This window comes from Paroedura picta, chromosome 7 (assembly GCF_049243985.1).
Source record: "Paroedura picta isolate Pp20150507F chromosome 7, Ppicta_v3.0, whole genome shotgun sequence".
NCBI classification, from domain to species: domain Eukaryota; kingdom Metazoa; phylum Chordata; class Lepidosauria; order Squamata; family Gekkonidae; genus Paroedura; species Paroedura picta.
This window is the reverse complement of record NC_135375.1, coordinates 99,701,141-99,717,606: the sequence shown is the minus strand read 5'-3', so window position 1 is coordinate 99,717,606 and position 16,466 is coordinate 99,701,141. Positions and strand designations below refer to the sequence as shown.

The window sequence follows — 16,466 nt, the reverse complement described above, 5'->3', positions numbered from 1 at the left end:
AGGCTCTTTTACTCCAGTGAAACAGAGAACCTGAACCAGCTGCTAACCTTGGGGAGCATGGCCAAGCTCTTAATGGGGGCATGTATAGAGTAAACATTTCTGCTAGGACAGGGCAACTCTGTTTTGTAAAAGGGTCTCACTGAGAACCAGCATGGTGTAGTGACTAAGATCAGCAGGCTCTAATCTGGAGAATTGGATTTGATTCTCCACTCCTCCAGATGCAGCCAGCTTGGGCAGCTTTGGGCTAGTCATAGCTCTTAGAGCTGTTCTTGCAGAGCAGTTCTTGCTGAGCTCTTTCAGCCTCTCCTGCATCACAGGGTGTCTGTTGTGGAAAGAACAACTTTGAGTCCAATGATACCTTCAAGACCGACAAAGTTTTGTTCAAAGTGTGAGCTTTCATGTGCAGACAGCAAAATGGGAATCACCAGTCTACATTTATAAGGAGAGAGTAAATTAGCAGCAACTTAGTAAACAACATACTACAACATACAAGCAACATAAAAATACCCAGTGAGTAGGCCAGCATCACTTAACGCATCGTCCTGCAAGAGCTGCAGGGAGCACCAGTGCCTTTTCCTCCTCTTTTAGCTGACAACTTGGTAGTTGCTCTCCTAACTCTATTTTAAACGTGGGAAGCCTTGACGCCCAAATGCAGGATGCTTACACCCCCCCCCCCCAAAGAGCCTTACACTCTAGCAATTCCAACTTCCTGGTGATCCCTGGCCCCAGGGAAGCTCGCTTGGCCTCAACGAGGGCCAGAGCTTTCTCCATCCTGGCCTCCACCTGGTGGAACGAGCTCCCAGAGGAGATCAGGGCCCTGACGGAACTTGAACAGTTTGCAGGGCCTGCAAAAGGGAGCTCCTCCACCAGGCATTGGGTTGAGGGCAGCCCATGCCATCACTTCCCAAGGGCCCTCCTCCTGGGCCCTCCATAATTCCGCCCAACCCATTGGGCTCTCAGTAGGAGTTACTTCAATGTTTACCACATTTTTCTACTGTTCCATGTTGCTTGTTGTTTCACTTCATTCATTATTGTTAATCTGAGTTATCTGCATTGTTTCGGTTCTGTTTTGTGTGAACCGCCCTGAGCCTTCGGGGAGGGCAGCATACAGATATAATAAATAAAATAAAATAAAATAAATAAAATGAAGTAACACTTGGCCTCTTCAAGGGATGTTTGAGTGTGAGAGCGGCAACAAATGCATCGAAGAACGCCACCGTTGCGACGGCTTCCCACACTGCCCGGACGGCTCCGATGAGTCCAGTTGCTGGGTGCCGACAGCGGAGTGTGCCCTGCGCTGCGACAACGGCTCACATTGCGTGCCGGAGAGCTGGCTGTGCGACGGGACTCCAGACTGCCGCGACGAGGCCGATGAGCGGAACTGTGGTAAGGTGAAGGTGACCTGGGGGGAGTTTGGTCTCTACGGGGGAACATCTGGTCTGTAGCCCCTAGTATATTGTTGTTGTTTTTTAATTATTAGATTTTTGTACTGTCCTTACTCCCATAAGGGTTCAGGGCAGATCACAACCTAGATTAAAATCCATCCCTGTCGGGCAACCCCACTGCCCCAAGCTCACGGTCTCCACCTCCACCTCACTACAGCACTGATACAGCTGTTCACACCGAGCAGCTCTCTCAGCCCCACCTCCCTCACAGGGTGTCTGTTGTGGGGAGAGGAAAGGGAAGGCAAATGTAAGCCGCTTTGAGACTCCTTCAGGTAGAGAAAAGTGGCATATAAGAACCAACTCTTCTTCTTCAGTAATATCAGGGCTCTCTTAGCCTCGCCTCCCTCACAGGGTGTTTGTTGTGGGGAGAGGAAGGGAAGGCAAATATAAGCCTCTTTGAGACTCCTTCAGGTAGAGAAAAGCGGCATATAAGAACCAAGTCTTCTTCTTCTTCAGTAATATCAGGGCTCTTTCAGCCTCGCCTCCCTCACAGGGTGTCTGTTGTGGGGAGAGGAAAGGGAAGGCGAATATAAGCCTATTTGAGACTCCTTCAGGTAGAGAAAAGCGGCATATAAGAACCAGCTCTTCTTCTTCAGTAATATCAGCGCTCTCTCAGCCTCGCCTCCCTCACAGGGTGTTTGTTGTGGGGAGAGGAAAGGGAAGGCAAATGTAAGCAGCTTTGAGACTCCTTCAGGTAGAGAAAAGCAGCATATAAGAACCAGCTCTTCTTCTTCAGTAATATCAGGGCTCTCTCAGCCTCGCCTCCCTCACAGGGTGTCTGTTGTGGGGAGAGGAAGGGAAGGCAAATATAAGCCTCTTTGAGACTCCTTCAGGTAGAGAAAAGCGGCATATAAGAACCAGCTCTTCTTCAGTGATATCAGCGCTCTCTCAGCCTCGCCTCCCTCACAGGGTGTCTGTTGTTGTGAGAGGAAAGGGAAGGTGACTGTAAGCCGCTTTGAGGCTTCTTCGGGTAGAGAAAAGCGGCATATAATAACCAACTCTTCTTCAGTAATATCAGCCCCACCTACCTCACAGGGTATCAGTTGTGGGGAGAGGAAGCAAAGTCTTATATAAGCCGCTTTGAGACCGGTGTACCTTTATGCTCGCTAGATTCAACATTTTCCTCTCAGCTGTACTATCAGGTCGATATAGTAATGTACCGATGGAGAACAGATTAGGTAAATTCTGTCAATCAGAGTCTGACTCAGTATCACATATTTAACTTAATTGTCCGTCGCATTACGTGCTCAGGCAATGATTTATTGTCCCCATCACTGTAAACCTCTCTGGCCCTGTGGACAAATCACTCAATATTTACTAGCTGATAAATCCCCTGAAATAACAGACCTAGTAGCCAAATTCTTGGCTGCGGTGATACAAAATCAGCTAAGCAAGAAATAATTCTAATCCATGGGCTTTTATAGTTGGTGTGAATGACTGATTACTGAGCATTGGCTGGAGGGACGTGTAACTGGTTATCATTATTTTACTTCATCTATTTGTTTTATCTTAAAACCATGTAATCATTATGAATTATTAATGAACAACTACTTACTTTCATATGGGCGTTTTTTATATGCCATTAAAGGTTTTTTGAGTTTTGAATTTCTCCTTTGAGGAGTGAAAAGGAGGATCCAAAAATAGCCCCCTGTTCTTCTTTGTGTAAATGTGCTTGCTTTCAGTTCGGGAGGCGTGCTCCGACCTGGAGTTCCAGTGTGAAAGTGGCCAGTGCGTTTCTCAGGCCTTCCACTGCGATGGAGACTATGACTGCAAGGACCACTCGGACGAAGAAGGCTGCATCATCCCTGACATCCAGCAATGCCGTCCAGATGAGTTCAGGTGCCCCCGAAGCATGGAGTGCGTCCTGGAGGCCTGGAAATGTGACGGGGATGTCGACTGCAGAGACGGATATGATGAGCAGGTATCACTAGTGGGGTTAGTCAGAGCGCTGTGTGCTCATGCAGCCAGTTTGCTTTCCCTGAATTGCCTGCCGTTTTGAACGCAGGAAGCCACCGACGGAGGTCGGATCCACTGTGCTACGGTCTCATAGCTGCCGAATCAGATTTGCAGAATCCAAGCTCGGTTTTTTCTCTTGTCAATTGAGTTGACTCCTACAGGCATTCGAACAAGGTTGTGTGTCTTAACTGTGACTGTGGGTCAGGTGGTTGCTGGCACTTCCTGCAGAAGAGAGCCTTTCACCCTTGAGTTCTCGTTTACCATCCTAAACTTCGCTTTAGGTCCATAGTCTGCCTTTCTCACTGAGGGTCAAGGCAGATTACATAATGTAAGACAGTACAATCGATAGAATGAGACCTCTCATAACCCATGTGATCGGACTAAGATTGCAGAAACCTGAAGCGAGATGTACTAAACAGTGCAAGAAATGGCATAATGCAAGTAGAAATACAAGGGACTGAGAACAGGACCAAAAATAAAGCCACAGGCTTCCTCGGGAGGTGGTGGGTTCTCGATCTTTGGGAATTTTTAAACAGAGGCTAGATAGCCATCTGATGGAGAGGCTGATTCTGTGAAGGCAAAGGGGTGGCAGATTACAGTGGATGATTGATAGGGTTGTGAGTGTCCTGCATAGTGTAGGGGCTTGGACAAGATCAGCGGTCCCCGACCTTTTTTATCACCGGGGACCGGTCAACGCTTGACAATTTTACTTGAGGCCCGGGGAGGGGGGGTAGTCTTTTGCCGAGGGACGTCGCCACCACCAGCTGAGCCCCTGCTCCACTTGATTTCCTGCTGGTGCCCCTGACTTCCCGCCACCCACTGGGGGGTGCAGCCAGCAGTAGCTGCGCAGTGCCACGCCAAGGGGGAGCCCCAGCCATGGCGGCCACTGGAAAGCACCAAAGGTGAACCGGTGGCAGAGTGGCTGAGCCCCTGAGGCAGCAGCCAGGGAGGAGGATGAGAAGGAGCCACAGCCCGGTACCGACTGACCCACGGACCGGTCCCGGTCCCCGGACCGGGGGTTGGGGACCACTGGACTAGATGACCCATGAAGTCACAACTCTATTATTCTATGATTCTATGTAGTATACTCCACAGTACCATTCTATTGACATCCCTTATTGTCCCTTATTGGGTGGGATTGGAAAGATGGATCACAAGATACTAAGGTTTGACTGCTTCAGTTGACCTTCTGAGATGGAGCATCCTGCCTACATCCTCAAATCTGCCCAGACATAAGTGTAAGGGAGTGGTTTAAATGAAAGCGAAGATAGCTAAAGTGCTGCTCTAGCCAGAATAGCAACCTCCTTCTTTGTGGGACTATTGAGCATAAGCCTGTCTTCTGTTTCCTTGCAGGACTGTGAATCCGGAGGCCAGAAATGTTATGACAAGCAGTGGCGATGCAACGGCGGGGAATGCATCCCTGACCTTTGGTGGTGTGATGGGGAGAAGGACTGTCAAGATGGGAGTGATGAGATGTCATGTGAGTATACTCCCACCCACCCCCCCCCCCCGGCACTGCTCTTCATTTCAGGGGCTCTGGACGGTGGCCAGCGATGGCTTCTGAACTGCGCTTGACCCAACTGCTTCAGCTATAAAACAGGAAAACTTCTTGGAATCCAAGCGAGTGAAAACCCAGTGATGGAGGAAACTTTTTAAAGAAGAAGAATTGGTTCTTATATGCTGCTTTTCTCTCCCCAAAGGAGTCTCAAAGCGGCTTACAGTCGCCTTCCCTTTCCTCTCCCCACAAGAGACACCCCGTGAGGGAGGTGAGGCTGAGAGAGCCCTGATATTCCTGCTCAGTCAGAACAGCTTTATCAGTGCTGTGGCGAGCCCAAGGTCACCCAGCTGGCTGCATGTGGAGGAGTGCCATATTAGAAGTCTGCACTCCTAACCACTACACCAAGCAAATGGCCTCAACGTGAGCACTGGAGGCTACGTCAGATGCTTACAAAATTATGTGTGGGATAGAGAAAGTCAAGAAAGAAGCAGTTTTCTCGCAGTGCAAGAACTCCTGGGTACTCAATGAATTTAATGAGCAATAGGAAGTGCTTCTTCACTTGAAGCCTAATTAACACGTGGCACTCACTGCCACAAGAACTTGTGGGAACTATAAGCATAGACTGCTTCAAAGGGGATTGGATTAATACAGCCTTTCTCAACTTTTTTTTACCATTGAAAAAACCCTGAAATATTCTTTATGCTTTGACAAACCTCAGAAGTGGGGTAATCGTACAGAATGTGGTTGGGAAGCATAGCTGTGGACACGCCCACCCAGGGGGGAAATTCTGGCCCCGCTGATGATTTGGGCCACTGTGTGGCTGGATGGGCCACTGGCCTGATCCAACATGGCTTCTGGCTTGCGCCCTTATTCCGGTAGACTTCTAGCCCAAGTTGGTAAACCCACCTTCTTCATCATTGATGATCTCAGAATTTTATGCTGCCCACTGACTTCAGAAACTCGGAGGAAAAGCTTTCTTTTATTTCCTTTACTTTATTTATAGCTAGAGATGTCAACTCTGGATTCAGAAATCCTTGAAGAGTGGAGGGTGGGGATCTCTGAGGGAATGGGCCTTTGAAGGGTACAAAGCCATACAGTCTACCTTCCTAAGTAGCCAGTTTGTCCCAGAGAAGTAGAACAAATATTTTTTTTCTTAATAGAATATCTATACAATCGGGAAATAACTTACAATTCCAGGGAATCTCCAGCTCTTACCTGGAGGTTGGCAACTCTGTATGTAGCCTTTTGTAGACTCAAAGTGAACTACAAAATATAAACAATCCAGGGTGGTTTACAAAATATAAAAACAATCCAGACAGCATGTAGACTAGGATTATGGAAGACGATACAAATTTTACAGAAAGCTAGTCTAAGGCGTGGTAAATTATAATTGAGAAACTGGTTATAAAAGGTGCAGGACAATGCAGATAAAATAAACATTGCACTAGACCAGCCTTTTCCACCCTTTTTTACCATGAAGGAGCCATTAAAATCTTTCAGGCTTCAAGCGGACATGATGTCATCATGCCGCCCCATGCCCCTGGAAGTGACATCACCACCCGCTTTAACAGGCAGGTTTGAAGAGGGCAACGGGGGCGGGGGGAGACAGGAGACAGTTTGAGATGGGAGTAAGTGAGCAGGTTCTGCCCCCCTCAGAGGCACAGAAACCACAAGAGAGCTCACGTGGGAGCTCCAGAGGGGCGGAGGAGCAATGGAAGCAGTCGATTTCTTAACTTATATCCATTAAGGCTGGAGTGGGAAGGCCACGGACCCCCTCCAAAGATCCCGCAGACCCCTGGTTGGGAATTCCTTCAACAGGCTACAATCCTGTCGCCTTATAAATGGAACTTCGTGAGCTCTTCTGTTACGCTGTAGATCTAAGCTCTCTGTAAGAATGCCTCCTAACACTTCTGCTTTGTGCGTTCCTCAAAACAAGGGATGGGGGTCTGCTGCTCATCCAGAAACATCCCTGCAGCCCTGACGGTCCCAATCTGGGTCTGTAAATGCAAGTCTGCCTCAGTGTGGGAGGAGGCAGAGTTCCAGCGTGAAGTTCCAGCGTCCATCTTGCACAAAGATTTTCCTTGTTGAGCATCTCCTTCCATTCCAGGTGGGCTGATGGTGTGCAAAGCTTACGAATTCCAGTGTGGCACAAGCTGTATCCATTACACCCACGTCTGCAATGGCATCCCAGAATGTGTGAACGGATCGGATGAAGGGGGGATGTGTCCCAGGCCGTGCCAAAGGTCTTGTGCCCAGATTTGTTACAGGACACCGGCTGGACCTGTAAGTTTAACTGTGTTTAATACTTAAAACACCTTGTTAAATTGGAAGCGTTGGACCATAATGGGAAGTGTGGGTGACCATCCATTAGAATGAAGGATTTTATCTTAGCAGCATTCGCTCTTCCACCTGTTTATGATTAACAGATGTAGAAGGAAGACGGGGCTTAGTCCCAACATGGTGTCATGGTTAAGTGCTGCAGCCTCTAATCTAGAGAACTGGGTTTGATTTCCCCCCCTCCTCCTCCACATGAAGCCAGCTGGGTGACCTTGGGCCAGTCACAGTTCTCTCAGAGCTCTCTCAGCCCCACTTCACAAGGTGTCTGCTGTGGGGAAAGGAAGGGAAGGTGATTCTAAGCCCCTCTGAGACACATGAGTCCTTCTGGGTGGCCTTGGGCCAGTCACAATTCTCTCAGAACTCTCTCAGCCCAATCTAATTTACAGGGTGACAGTCGTGAGAAGCGGAAGGGAGAGCCTAGTTTGATGTAGTGGTTAAGAGTGTGGACTTCTAATCTAGTGAGCCGGGTTTGATTCTCTGCTCCTCCACATGCTGCCAGCTGGGTGACCTTGGGCTTGCCACAGCACTGATAAAGCTGTTCTGACTGAGCAGTGATATCAGGGCTCTCTCAGCCTCACCCACCCCACAGGGTGTCTGTTGTGGGGAGAGGAAGGGAAGGCATATGTAAGCCACTTTGAGACTCCTTCGGGTAGAGAAAAGAGGCATATAAGAACCAACTTTTCTTCTTCAGTAATATCAGGGCTCTCTCAGTCTCACCTCCCTCACAGGGTGTCTGTTGTGAGGAGAGGAAAGGGAAGGTGAATGTAAGCCGCTCTGAGCCTCCTTTGGGTAGAGAAAAGTGGGATATAAGAACCAACTCTTCTTCTTCTTCTTCAATTGTAAGCTGCTTTGAGACTCCTATGGGTCGTGCTTCCAGAGCACAGAAGATTCCCTGCCCTAGATGTCCCAGGCTAGCCTGATCTCATCAGATCTTGCACATTAAGCAGGGTTGGCCCTGGTTAGTACTTGGATGGGAGACCACCAAGGAAGTCCAGGGTTGCTCTGCAGAGAGAGGCAAAGGCCAGCTCCTCTCTTGCCTTGAGAACTTGACAGGCCCACCATAAGTCTGTTGTGACTCGGTGTCACTTTACACATGCAGTACAGAAGATGGCATGTTGTCCTGTGAAAAGCTGCACCAGCAAGAGTCCCCAGTTGGAGGCATGCATGTCCCAGATGTTCGGTTCCTTAGCTTCTCACCTCTGGGCCTTGGGTACATTAAACTTCCTGTGCCGCTTTGGTTCCTCAGATTGGTGAAACTTAGTGTTCTGTTTTTGCTGCCTTTCCTAGCAGCGATGCTGTTGGGAACAAAGATTGAAGCTGAGGGGTAAGACTCCAGCCAGAACGTCAGCCGATGGTAGTAAACCTCAAAGCCTTCAACATGCGTTCTTGCTTTCAGAGATGTGCTTGCAATGAGGGCTTCCGGCTAAGCAGCGACGGACACTCTTGCCGAGATATCAACGAATGCAAAGATCCGAACTACGAGGAGAAATGCAGCCAGACTTGTATCAATACCAACGGGGCCTACAGTTGCACGTGCCACCCGGGATACTTGCTGGAGCCAGACGGCCAGACGTGCAAAGCATCTGGTAAGAGTTTCATCAGCGTAGCGTGGATCGTCTTCCGTGGCTTAAAATGTAGACCAAGGTCGTTTGGATCTAGCACGATGGAACAAAACACTTTACTGTTCCTGGCTACTGTTGCTTGAGTTGCGTGCATCCTGAGGCTTCTGGGAAGGAAGTCTTAGCCATGCAAGAACTGCCCCAGAGCCCCTATTTTGCTAGCTGAATGGCGGCTGAACACGTAGCAGGAGGCCCTGCCCCCCCCCACACACACACACACGGAGTTGTCTACCCTCAAAGTGTCATTTGCCACTGGAGTTCTAAGTGCTGACAAATGGAAGAAAGCTAGTGTTTACTGAGAGGAGCTCTGTGAGCAATTTGGGCATAAATGACACAGAATAGAGATGCATTAATCTCATGAATCTGTATTATGAGAAGGCTCGTCTACAGATAGTTGCCAACTTCAAGGTGGGCCCTGGAGTTCTCCTGGAATTACTGCTGATCTCCAGACAAGAGAGATGAATTCCCTTGGAGGAAATGGCACCATGTTAGGACAGAGTCTATGACAAGGGTGGCTAGATTCCAACTGTCTAGATGCTGATGGACTACAATTCCCATGAGCCCTTGCCAGCATGTGCTGACAGGGTCTCATGGGAACTGTAGTCCATGGACATCTGGAGGACGACAGTTTGGCCACCTCTGGTCTATGACATCATATCCCTGGTGAGCTCTCTCCTGATGCCCACCTCTCCAGGAACCATTTCTGAGCCAGAATTGGCAGCCCTACCTACAAAGTCTGGATACAACAATAAATGTAGGTAAATGGCAATGTCTGGTGTATAGAGAAGAACCTGCAGGGGGCAGCAAGAAGACAGTTAGGATAGTGAGAGCAGCACCTTCTTAGTTAGTAAGTGTCATTCCTTGTCTTTGTCCAGATTGATACTTTCAGGGCAATTTCCCCCCTCTCAAAAGTGCTGCATTCAGTCCCTCCCCCCCTCCCCATCAGCTAGAGATGCAGTTCAGAGCCCCCCCCCCCTCTCATATCAAGTATATTAATTCCTAAATCTACTCTTTATTCAGGTTGGGCACCATTGTTGTGTCAATTAGTCTGCCAACAGTGTAGAACTACAAAATGCATTTGAATAGGGAACTTATATCCGTAGTGAGCTATTTCTTGGTCTAGCAACCAAGTAGGAAGGCTGCAGAGCACGTACTGGAGGAACAGATCAAATTAAGTCAGAAGGTGATTTCTGGAAACCTGGTGGCCTTCAACTGGTGATGGAATGGGACAAAGAATCCCCAGGATAAACGCAAAGCCTCATTTGTCTGTGCTGTAGGCTCTGAACCAGTGCTGCTGGTCGCAGTCCAGTTTGACTTGATCCTCTATGGACTGAGGAGCATGAAGGAGGATGTGATCTTGACTACTGAGAAAGACTTGGTGATCTTTTCCATTGACTATGACTTCTGGAGCCAAAAAATATTCTGGATGGATCTTAATGCAGAAAGTATTAAGTGGATGAACACAGAAACCAAGGAAAGGGGGAGTTTGGTAAAAGGTGGGTGTCTTTCTTTTAAAATATTTAATATTTATTTCAAATATTTATTTAATATTCAGGCATTTGTACTGATAACAGCATCTAGATTTGAACTTAATCTGACAAAATTGCTGCTGGAACGTAATGCTTCCCGGACTGGACTGAAAGTATTGAAATGCCACAGGCCATATCAATTTTAGAAGATGGTTAAGAAGAGAAGAACTAGGAAATCCTATAGAAATAAAATGGTCTTCCTATAAGCCTACTTGCTCTAATACAGCAGTGGTCAAACTCTGGCTTTTCAGATGCCCATGGACTACAGTTCCCATGAGACCCTGCCACATGCTGGTGGGAATTATGGCCGCGCCTGATGTAATACTTTAAAACTACGAGGCAGCAAGCAAATAAACTTTCAAGATGGACATGATTATGTAGAACTCAGTTTGTTATTGAAGTACCTATATTCCCAACAGGTGTTCAGACTGAAAGTTCAAACTTATCAGATGCATTAGACCAGGGCCCCCCAGTGTGGTGCTGGTGGGCCCAATGGTGCATGCCGAGTATTGTTAGACAGTGGGTAGGGCCTGCTGGGGCTTTCGCCCAGGAAGGCTTCTTATTGGCCACTGGAGGTTTGATTGACTGTGCAGTCTGAGAGCCAGCTTGGTGTAGTGGTTAAGAGTGGTGGCCTCTAATATGGAGAACTGGGTTTGATTCCCCACTCTTCTTGCACATGAAGCCAGCTGGGAGACCTTGAGCAAGTCACTGTTCTTTCAGAGCTCACTCATTCTCACCTACCTCACAGGGTGTCTGTTATGGGGAGAGGAAGGGCAGGCAATTGGGGAGGGGCTTTGAGACTCAGTTAAGTAAAAAAAAATTGGGATACAAAACCCAGTTCTTCTTCATTTTCAAAACATTTGGCTAAAGCTGGCACCAGAGCACAGGGATCTTCACTCCAAGACATGCAAGGTGTGTCAGGCCCTGCCTTTTGTGGCTGCACCTCCTATCCTGGGTCTATTAAACCAAAACCCCTCCCCACCAGATATGTCCACCAGATACATCACAAGACAATCTGTCAAGCAATAGTTTACATTAAATGGTTATATGATTAACAGCTCAAACCAGCCTTTCTCAACTTTTTTACTGTTGAGAAACCCCTGAAACTTCCTACAGGCTTCGAGAAACCCCAGAAGTGGTGTGATCATGCAGAGTTGAGAAGCATAGCTGTGCCACCATTGGCCATTTTGAGAGAGCAGGGTGGGTCAATATGACGATATGTGATCATTTCACCCAATAAAACGTTTAACAATTAAAAAAAAATTTTTTTTAATAATGTATTTCCCACCAATTCAGGAAAACTTACTAATGCCATCAGGAAATCCTGGTAGAGGAAGCCTAGTTTAAACATTTAATAATGTTGATACAAGTTACTGATTTTAATTCTGGAGTATTGTACTTCATATTATAATGGAACTGCTGTTAACCGCCGTGAGCCACAAGGCAGGGCGGTATAAAAATGTAATAATAAAAGAAAATACTCCAATCCTGCAACTTATTATGGAGAGGCATGAACAATACATGCCCCCTGGTCTCAGTTTCTCCAAGGGGCAAGGAAAATTCTCTCAGAGTAGAATCTACAAGTCAAATCCTATGGCATTATATTTTGGATATCCCACTCTATTGATTGTACTGATCTGTTTTGTATAATCCGCCTCAAGTCCTAGTGAGAACGGCAGCTTATAAATGAATGGAAGCGTATAAACCCTTGAAATTCCATTTTTCTTTCAGGAATCAAGTCTGATTGTATAGCTGTAGACTGGATAGGAAGAAATCTGTACTGGACTGATGGGTCTGTGGGACAGATCTTGGCCATGTCGCTGAATGGTACTTGGAGCGAAAAGCCAGGATACACCATAGTTCTGGATGAAAACCTGGATCAGCCTCGGTCACTGGCTCTCCATCCACGGGATGGGTAAGGTTTTGACGCCATGACTGGTGGCCGTTGTTTCAAATGCGTTTTCCAAAGCCTATACTTGCCTTCCTAGTTTCCTTCTGTGAAGATGCAGCTAAAAGGGCAGAGTTTTAAGAATTTTGCGGCTGATAGGTGGCACATTTGGTGAATGCTTAAGTTTACAGAGATTGTCTCCATGAAGGCAAATAGCTTTTGTTCTCTAGAATTCAGTTCAGACTAGGGGTGCGCATTCGGCTAAACCGGGCCAAAAGAAATTCTTGAGAAATACCATAGGGCAGTGGACCCCAACCTGCGGGCCATGGCCCGGTGCCGGGCCGCAAAGGCCATGGTGCCTGGCCGCGGCTCCCTCTCCACGCCCCCCCCTGCAGTAAAAAACTTCCCAGGCCGCAAGCCTGCGGCCCGGGAAGCTTCTTACTGCGGGAGGTGGGGAGAGGGAATCAGGGCCGGGCCGCGCCCGCTCGGCCCGATCCGTGGGCGGGGCCCGATCCGTGGGCGGGGCCCGATCCGTGGGCGGGGCCCGATCCGTGGGCACGGTCCGATGCCCTGCCGGTCCCCAGCCTCTGATCGGCTACTGGCATGGCTGTGCCTGAATAAAAGCTGACTTTTTTATTTGGAGATATTTATTTACACAATCAGCTGGGGCAGCGGGAGCTGGGAGCTCTGAAGCTTGGAGTGCAGAAGGGCCATAGCTCAAGCTTGCATGGAAGACATATCTCTAATCATGGGGTGGGGATGACTTGCTTTAGAAAGAGCTAAATTTAATCCCCAGCATCTCCTATTAAAAAGCTTGCTGTGAAAGACCTCTGCCTGAGATGCTGGAGAGTTTCTCCCTGTGAGAGTTAAAGGTAAAGGTATCCTCTGTGCAAGCGCCGAGTCATGTCTGACCCTTGGGGTGACGCCCTCCAGCGTTTTCATGGCAGACTCAATACAGGGTGGTTTGCCATTCCCTTCCCCAGTCGTTACCGTTTTACCCCCCCGCAAGCTGGGTACTCATTTTACTGACCTCGGAAGGATGGAAGGTTGAGTCAACCTTGAGCCGGCTGCTGGGATTGAACTCCCAGCCTCATGGTCAGAGCTTCAGACAGCGTGTTGGCTGCCTTACCACCTTGCACCACAAGAGGCTCTGCCTGTGAGAGTAGGCAGTATTAATTTCGATAGATCAGTGTCTGAATGGGTATAAGCCACCTCCATAGCTTCACTTGAACAACAAGAAGCTCAAAATGATGTAGAGAAGGGGTGGCCAAACTGTGGCTCTCCAGATGTCCATGGACTACAATAACCATGAGCCCCTGGCAGCCTGCTGGCAGGGGCTCATGGTAATTGTAGTCCATGGACAGCTGGAGAGCCATGGTTTGGCCATCCTGATGTAGAGTATGTTTCTCACGCTGACCCACTGCTGAGCAGAATCCCCTGGCTACGGTTTAGGTTGAATCCCACATGTGATGTTGTTATATTGGGCACATGGCCCAGCTAAGTAACTTGGATTGACAACTAAGAGCCTCCTCTCCAGGGGGGAAATACTGAGGTCACCAAACAAATAGCCAAATAGTGTACTATAGTGCGCTAAGTACAACAAAATTATGCTATTGAAATTCGCCTTGGGTAATCTTGACGTGTTTTTATACTTTTATAATGTTTTAAATGTTTGGTTTTAAGCGTTTTCATTGGACGTTTGTACACGACCATGATTTGCTGGATTATGGTTTTGTAAATGGTGGAGCTGTATTTTAATAAATCGAAGTAAGTTGGATCAGCTCCCGCTTTTGTAGGTGGCTAGAAGCCGGTCTGCTTGCAATATAGATGAACTTAGAATCAAACCACACAATACGCCCAACGCATGCTGCGTCACAGTTGTGCAACTGGACTCAAAACAGATATACATTAGGGCAGGGGTAGTCCACCTGTGGTCCTCCAGATGTCTATGGACTACAATTCCCATGAGCCCCTGCCAGCATTTGCTACCCCATGGTTGACTACCCCTTAGGGAACTCATCTCTTAAATGTACTTGTTGGCATACCTGTGAGCCAAAGTGTTGGGCGTATAATGTAATTCTCCTGTAGTTATCCTGTATCTCATGTCTACACAGCTCCCCTGGCTTGCTCCTTGTGTATAAATGTCCAGGAATCCTAATAATAGTTGTCTCTCCCTTGACTTGGCTATCCCAACTGGCGGGTTGTAATTCCACAGTGTTGGTGGGTAGAGCTCAGGGTTTGTAGAATAAATTTTAGAAAGAAATCCAAGCTGTAATGACCAAAGCTGCTCTCACAGTAACGTCCTTGCATCATTGCATCCCCTAGATTAATGTATTGGTCTGAAATTGGGAGCGAACCCCAGATAGAACGAGCCAGCATGGATGGAAGCAGCAGAAGAATACTAATTAGAACTGGACTCGGTTGGCCCACCAGCATCACCCTTGACTTCTTGGGCTGGAGAATCTTCTGGGTGGATGACAAATTTCACTGCTTTGGCTCAGCCAACTTGGATGGCAGAGATGTCAAGGTACAGGACGACAGTAAACTTACCTATCTGAAGGCTTTGGAGGAAAATAGTTGAAATCGGGAATCGTGCTTATGGTTCATAGTTCTAACAAAGACTTGGCAGGCTTTGGTTTAACAACAAACCTGTTAAAGATAGGCACGAGGGAGTCTACACTATAGGAAGTTGTGAAAGTCAGGCTCCTAAATGATATTTGAATATTATAATATCTGTTCCACATAATATTTCTGGTAAGGCCCTGGAGGAGCATTCCTCATGGCTTACGTGCCACTCAGCACTTAACACCCACTCAAGGCGGCTGTCCCACTCCTGAATGCCTCCTCCTCTAACCAGCTTGCCTGTGTGGCAGCCAGCCAATCACCTTCCGTCCCCCACTCCTGACCACCTCCTCCTCCTCCTTCCACTTCCCTTAGAGGCTGCAGATCTCTGCTGCATGAGAGCTGCCTCTACTGGTGAGTTCCCTTCCTGGGGAGCCCCCGCCTGCAGATTTTCCAGGTCTTGGGGGGAGGGAGAGGCCATCCACAGAGTTCTTCCACCCCCCCCTCCCAATCTAGCACCTATTGTATTCCTGAATGCAACGGGCCCGGACCCTAGTATTATAATAATATTGCATGATATTACATGATGTGGAGTGGCAACTGACTCATTGTGAGTCAAACAATTGAGTTTTTATAGCAAGAGGTGAGCAGAGATGGTTTGCCATTGCCTCCTCTATAGTCAAACCCTGCTTACCTTCCAAGCTATGTTGAGATCAGGCTAGGCTCAGCTGTCAGGCTGCCAACTTTGGAATGCAGGTAGCATGGTTCGAAGTTCGGCTAGTGTGGTCTCTACCCCAACCGCCATCTGACAGCCTGAGCCACAGTGGCTTCTAAATGCAGCTATTTCTGATGAGGGTTGAGGGAAACAGAAGGGGGAAAGCCTGCCTTTGTTTGCTTCCTTGGATGACCGAAGGTTGAGGCTTGAAACTGCATAGAGTTATGAGCAAGTGTAACACGCAGCATTTTCTGGACTCATGCAGTTGTACTGTTTCAGTTGTCAGTTCTGGGTACAGGAAACAGTTGTGAGCCAAGCTCTTATTGATGTGGTAAATTTTTGGCCTTTCACCAGCCTTAACTCTCATGTTTGAGCTGCCATAACAAATTCCAGTTCCTTCCATAGATAACTAGCCTTTGAAACAATAGCTCCTCTTTGAAGTATTCACTGGTACCAGTCTGTTTTCACCAAAAATCAACAGTGTCCTGAAATGAGAGCCTTCTTTCACCAAAAACCAGGTTCTGAAACATCAGTCTCCTGAGATGAGAATCTTCCTTCACCAAATAACAAGCTTTGAGTCAATACAGTCTCATAAAACCATAGTTGGAAGGTGCCTCCAGGGTCAACTAGTCCAACCACCTGAAGAATGCAGGAAATTCATAGCTACCAGCCCACCCACAATGATTCCAGTTCCATGGCCATATTCTGCCCCCCAAGACAAGATGATGCTCTCCAGAAACAATCTGCCTGAAGGCACAGACTCTCTGAGCTGAAACCATAGGAGCTTTTTTTCCCTTATCCCCCACCCCCTACTATCTGGCTTCTCCAACCTTCTGTGAGTCCTGATTGGATGTGCATACACAGGGTAACAAGCATGCAGGGAACTGCTAGCTAACACAACAGTGCCGGACCTCAGC

At 47.9% G+C, this 16,466-nt stretch overlaps 2 protein-coding genes across 2 annotated transcripts in view; both read left to right on the top strand.

Moving 5' to 3' along the window:
* Positions 1 to 16,466, top strand: part of DCTN6 (dynactin subunit 6) — a 240,542-nt gene that overhangs the window by 12,492 nt on the left and 211,584 nt on the right. The gene's annotated exons all lie outside the window — the stretch shown is intronic.
* The window catches only part of LOC143841398 (low-density lipoprotein receptor-related protein 2-like), a 64,823-nt gene that overhangs the window by 28,018 nt on the left and 20,339 nt on the right, over positions 1 to 16,466 (top strand). The window contains exons 17-24 of the mRNA XM_077345659.1: positions 1,171 to 1,386; positions 3,128 to 3,366; positions 4,755 to 4,881; positions 7,007 to 7,182; positions 8,633 to 8,822; positions 10,133 to 10,351; positions 12,116 to 12,299; positions 14,598 to 14,799. Of these exons, the coding sequence (XP_077201774.1) occupies positions 1,171 to 1,386; positions 3,128 to 3,366; positions 4,755 to 4,881; positions 7,007 to 7,182; positions 8,633 to 8,822; positions 10,133 to 10,351; positions 12,116 to 12,299; positions 14,598 to 14,799 (1,553 nt within the window). The remainder of the gene's footprint in view (positions 1 to 1,170; positions 1,387 to 3,127; positions 3,367 to 4,754; positions 4,882 to 7,006; positions 7,183 to 8,632; positions 8,823 to 10,132; positions 10,352 to 12,115; positions 12,300 to 14,597; positions 14,800 to 16,466) is intronic.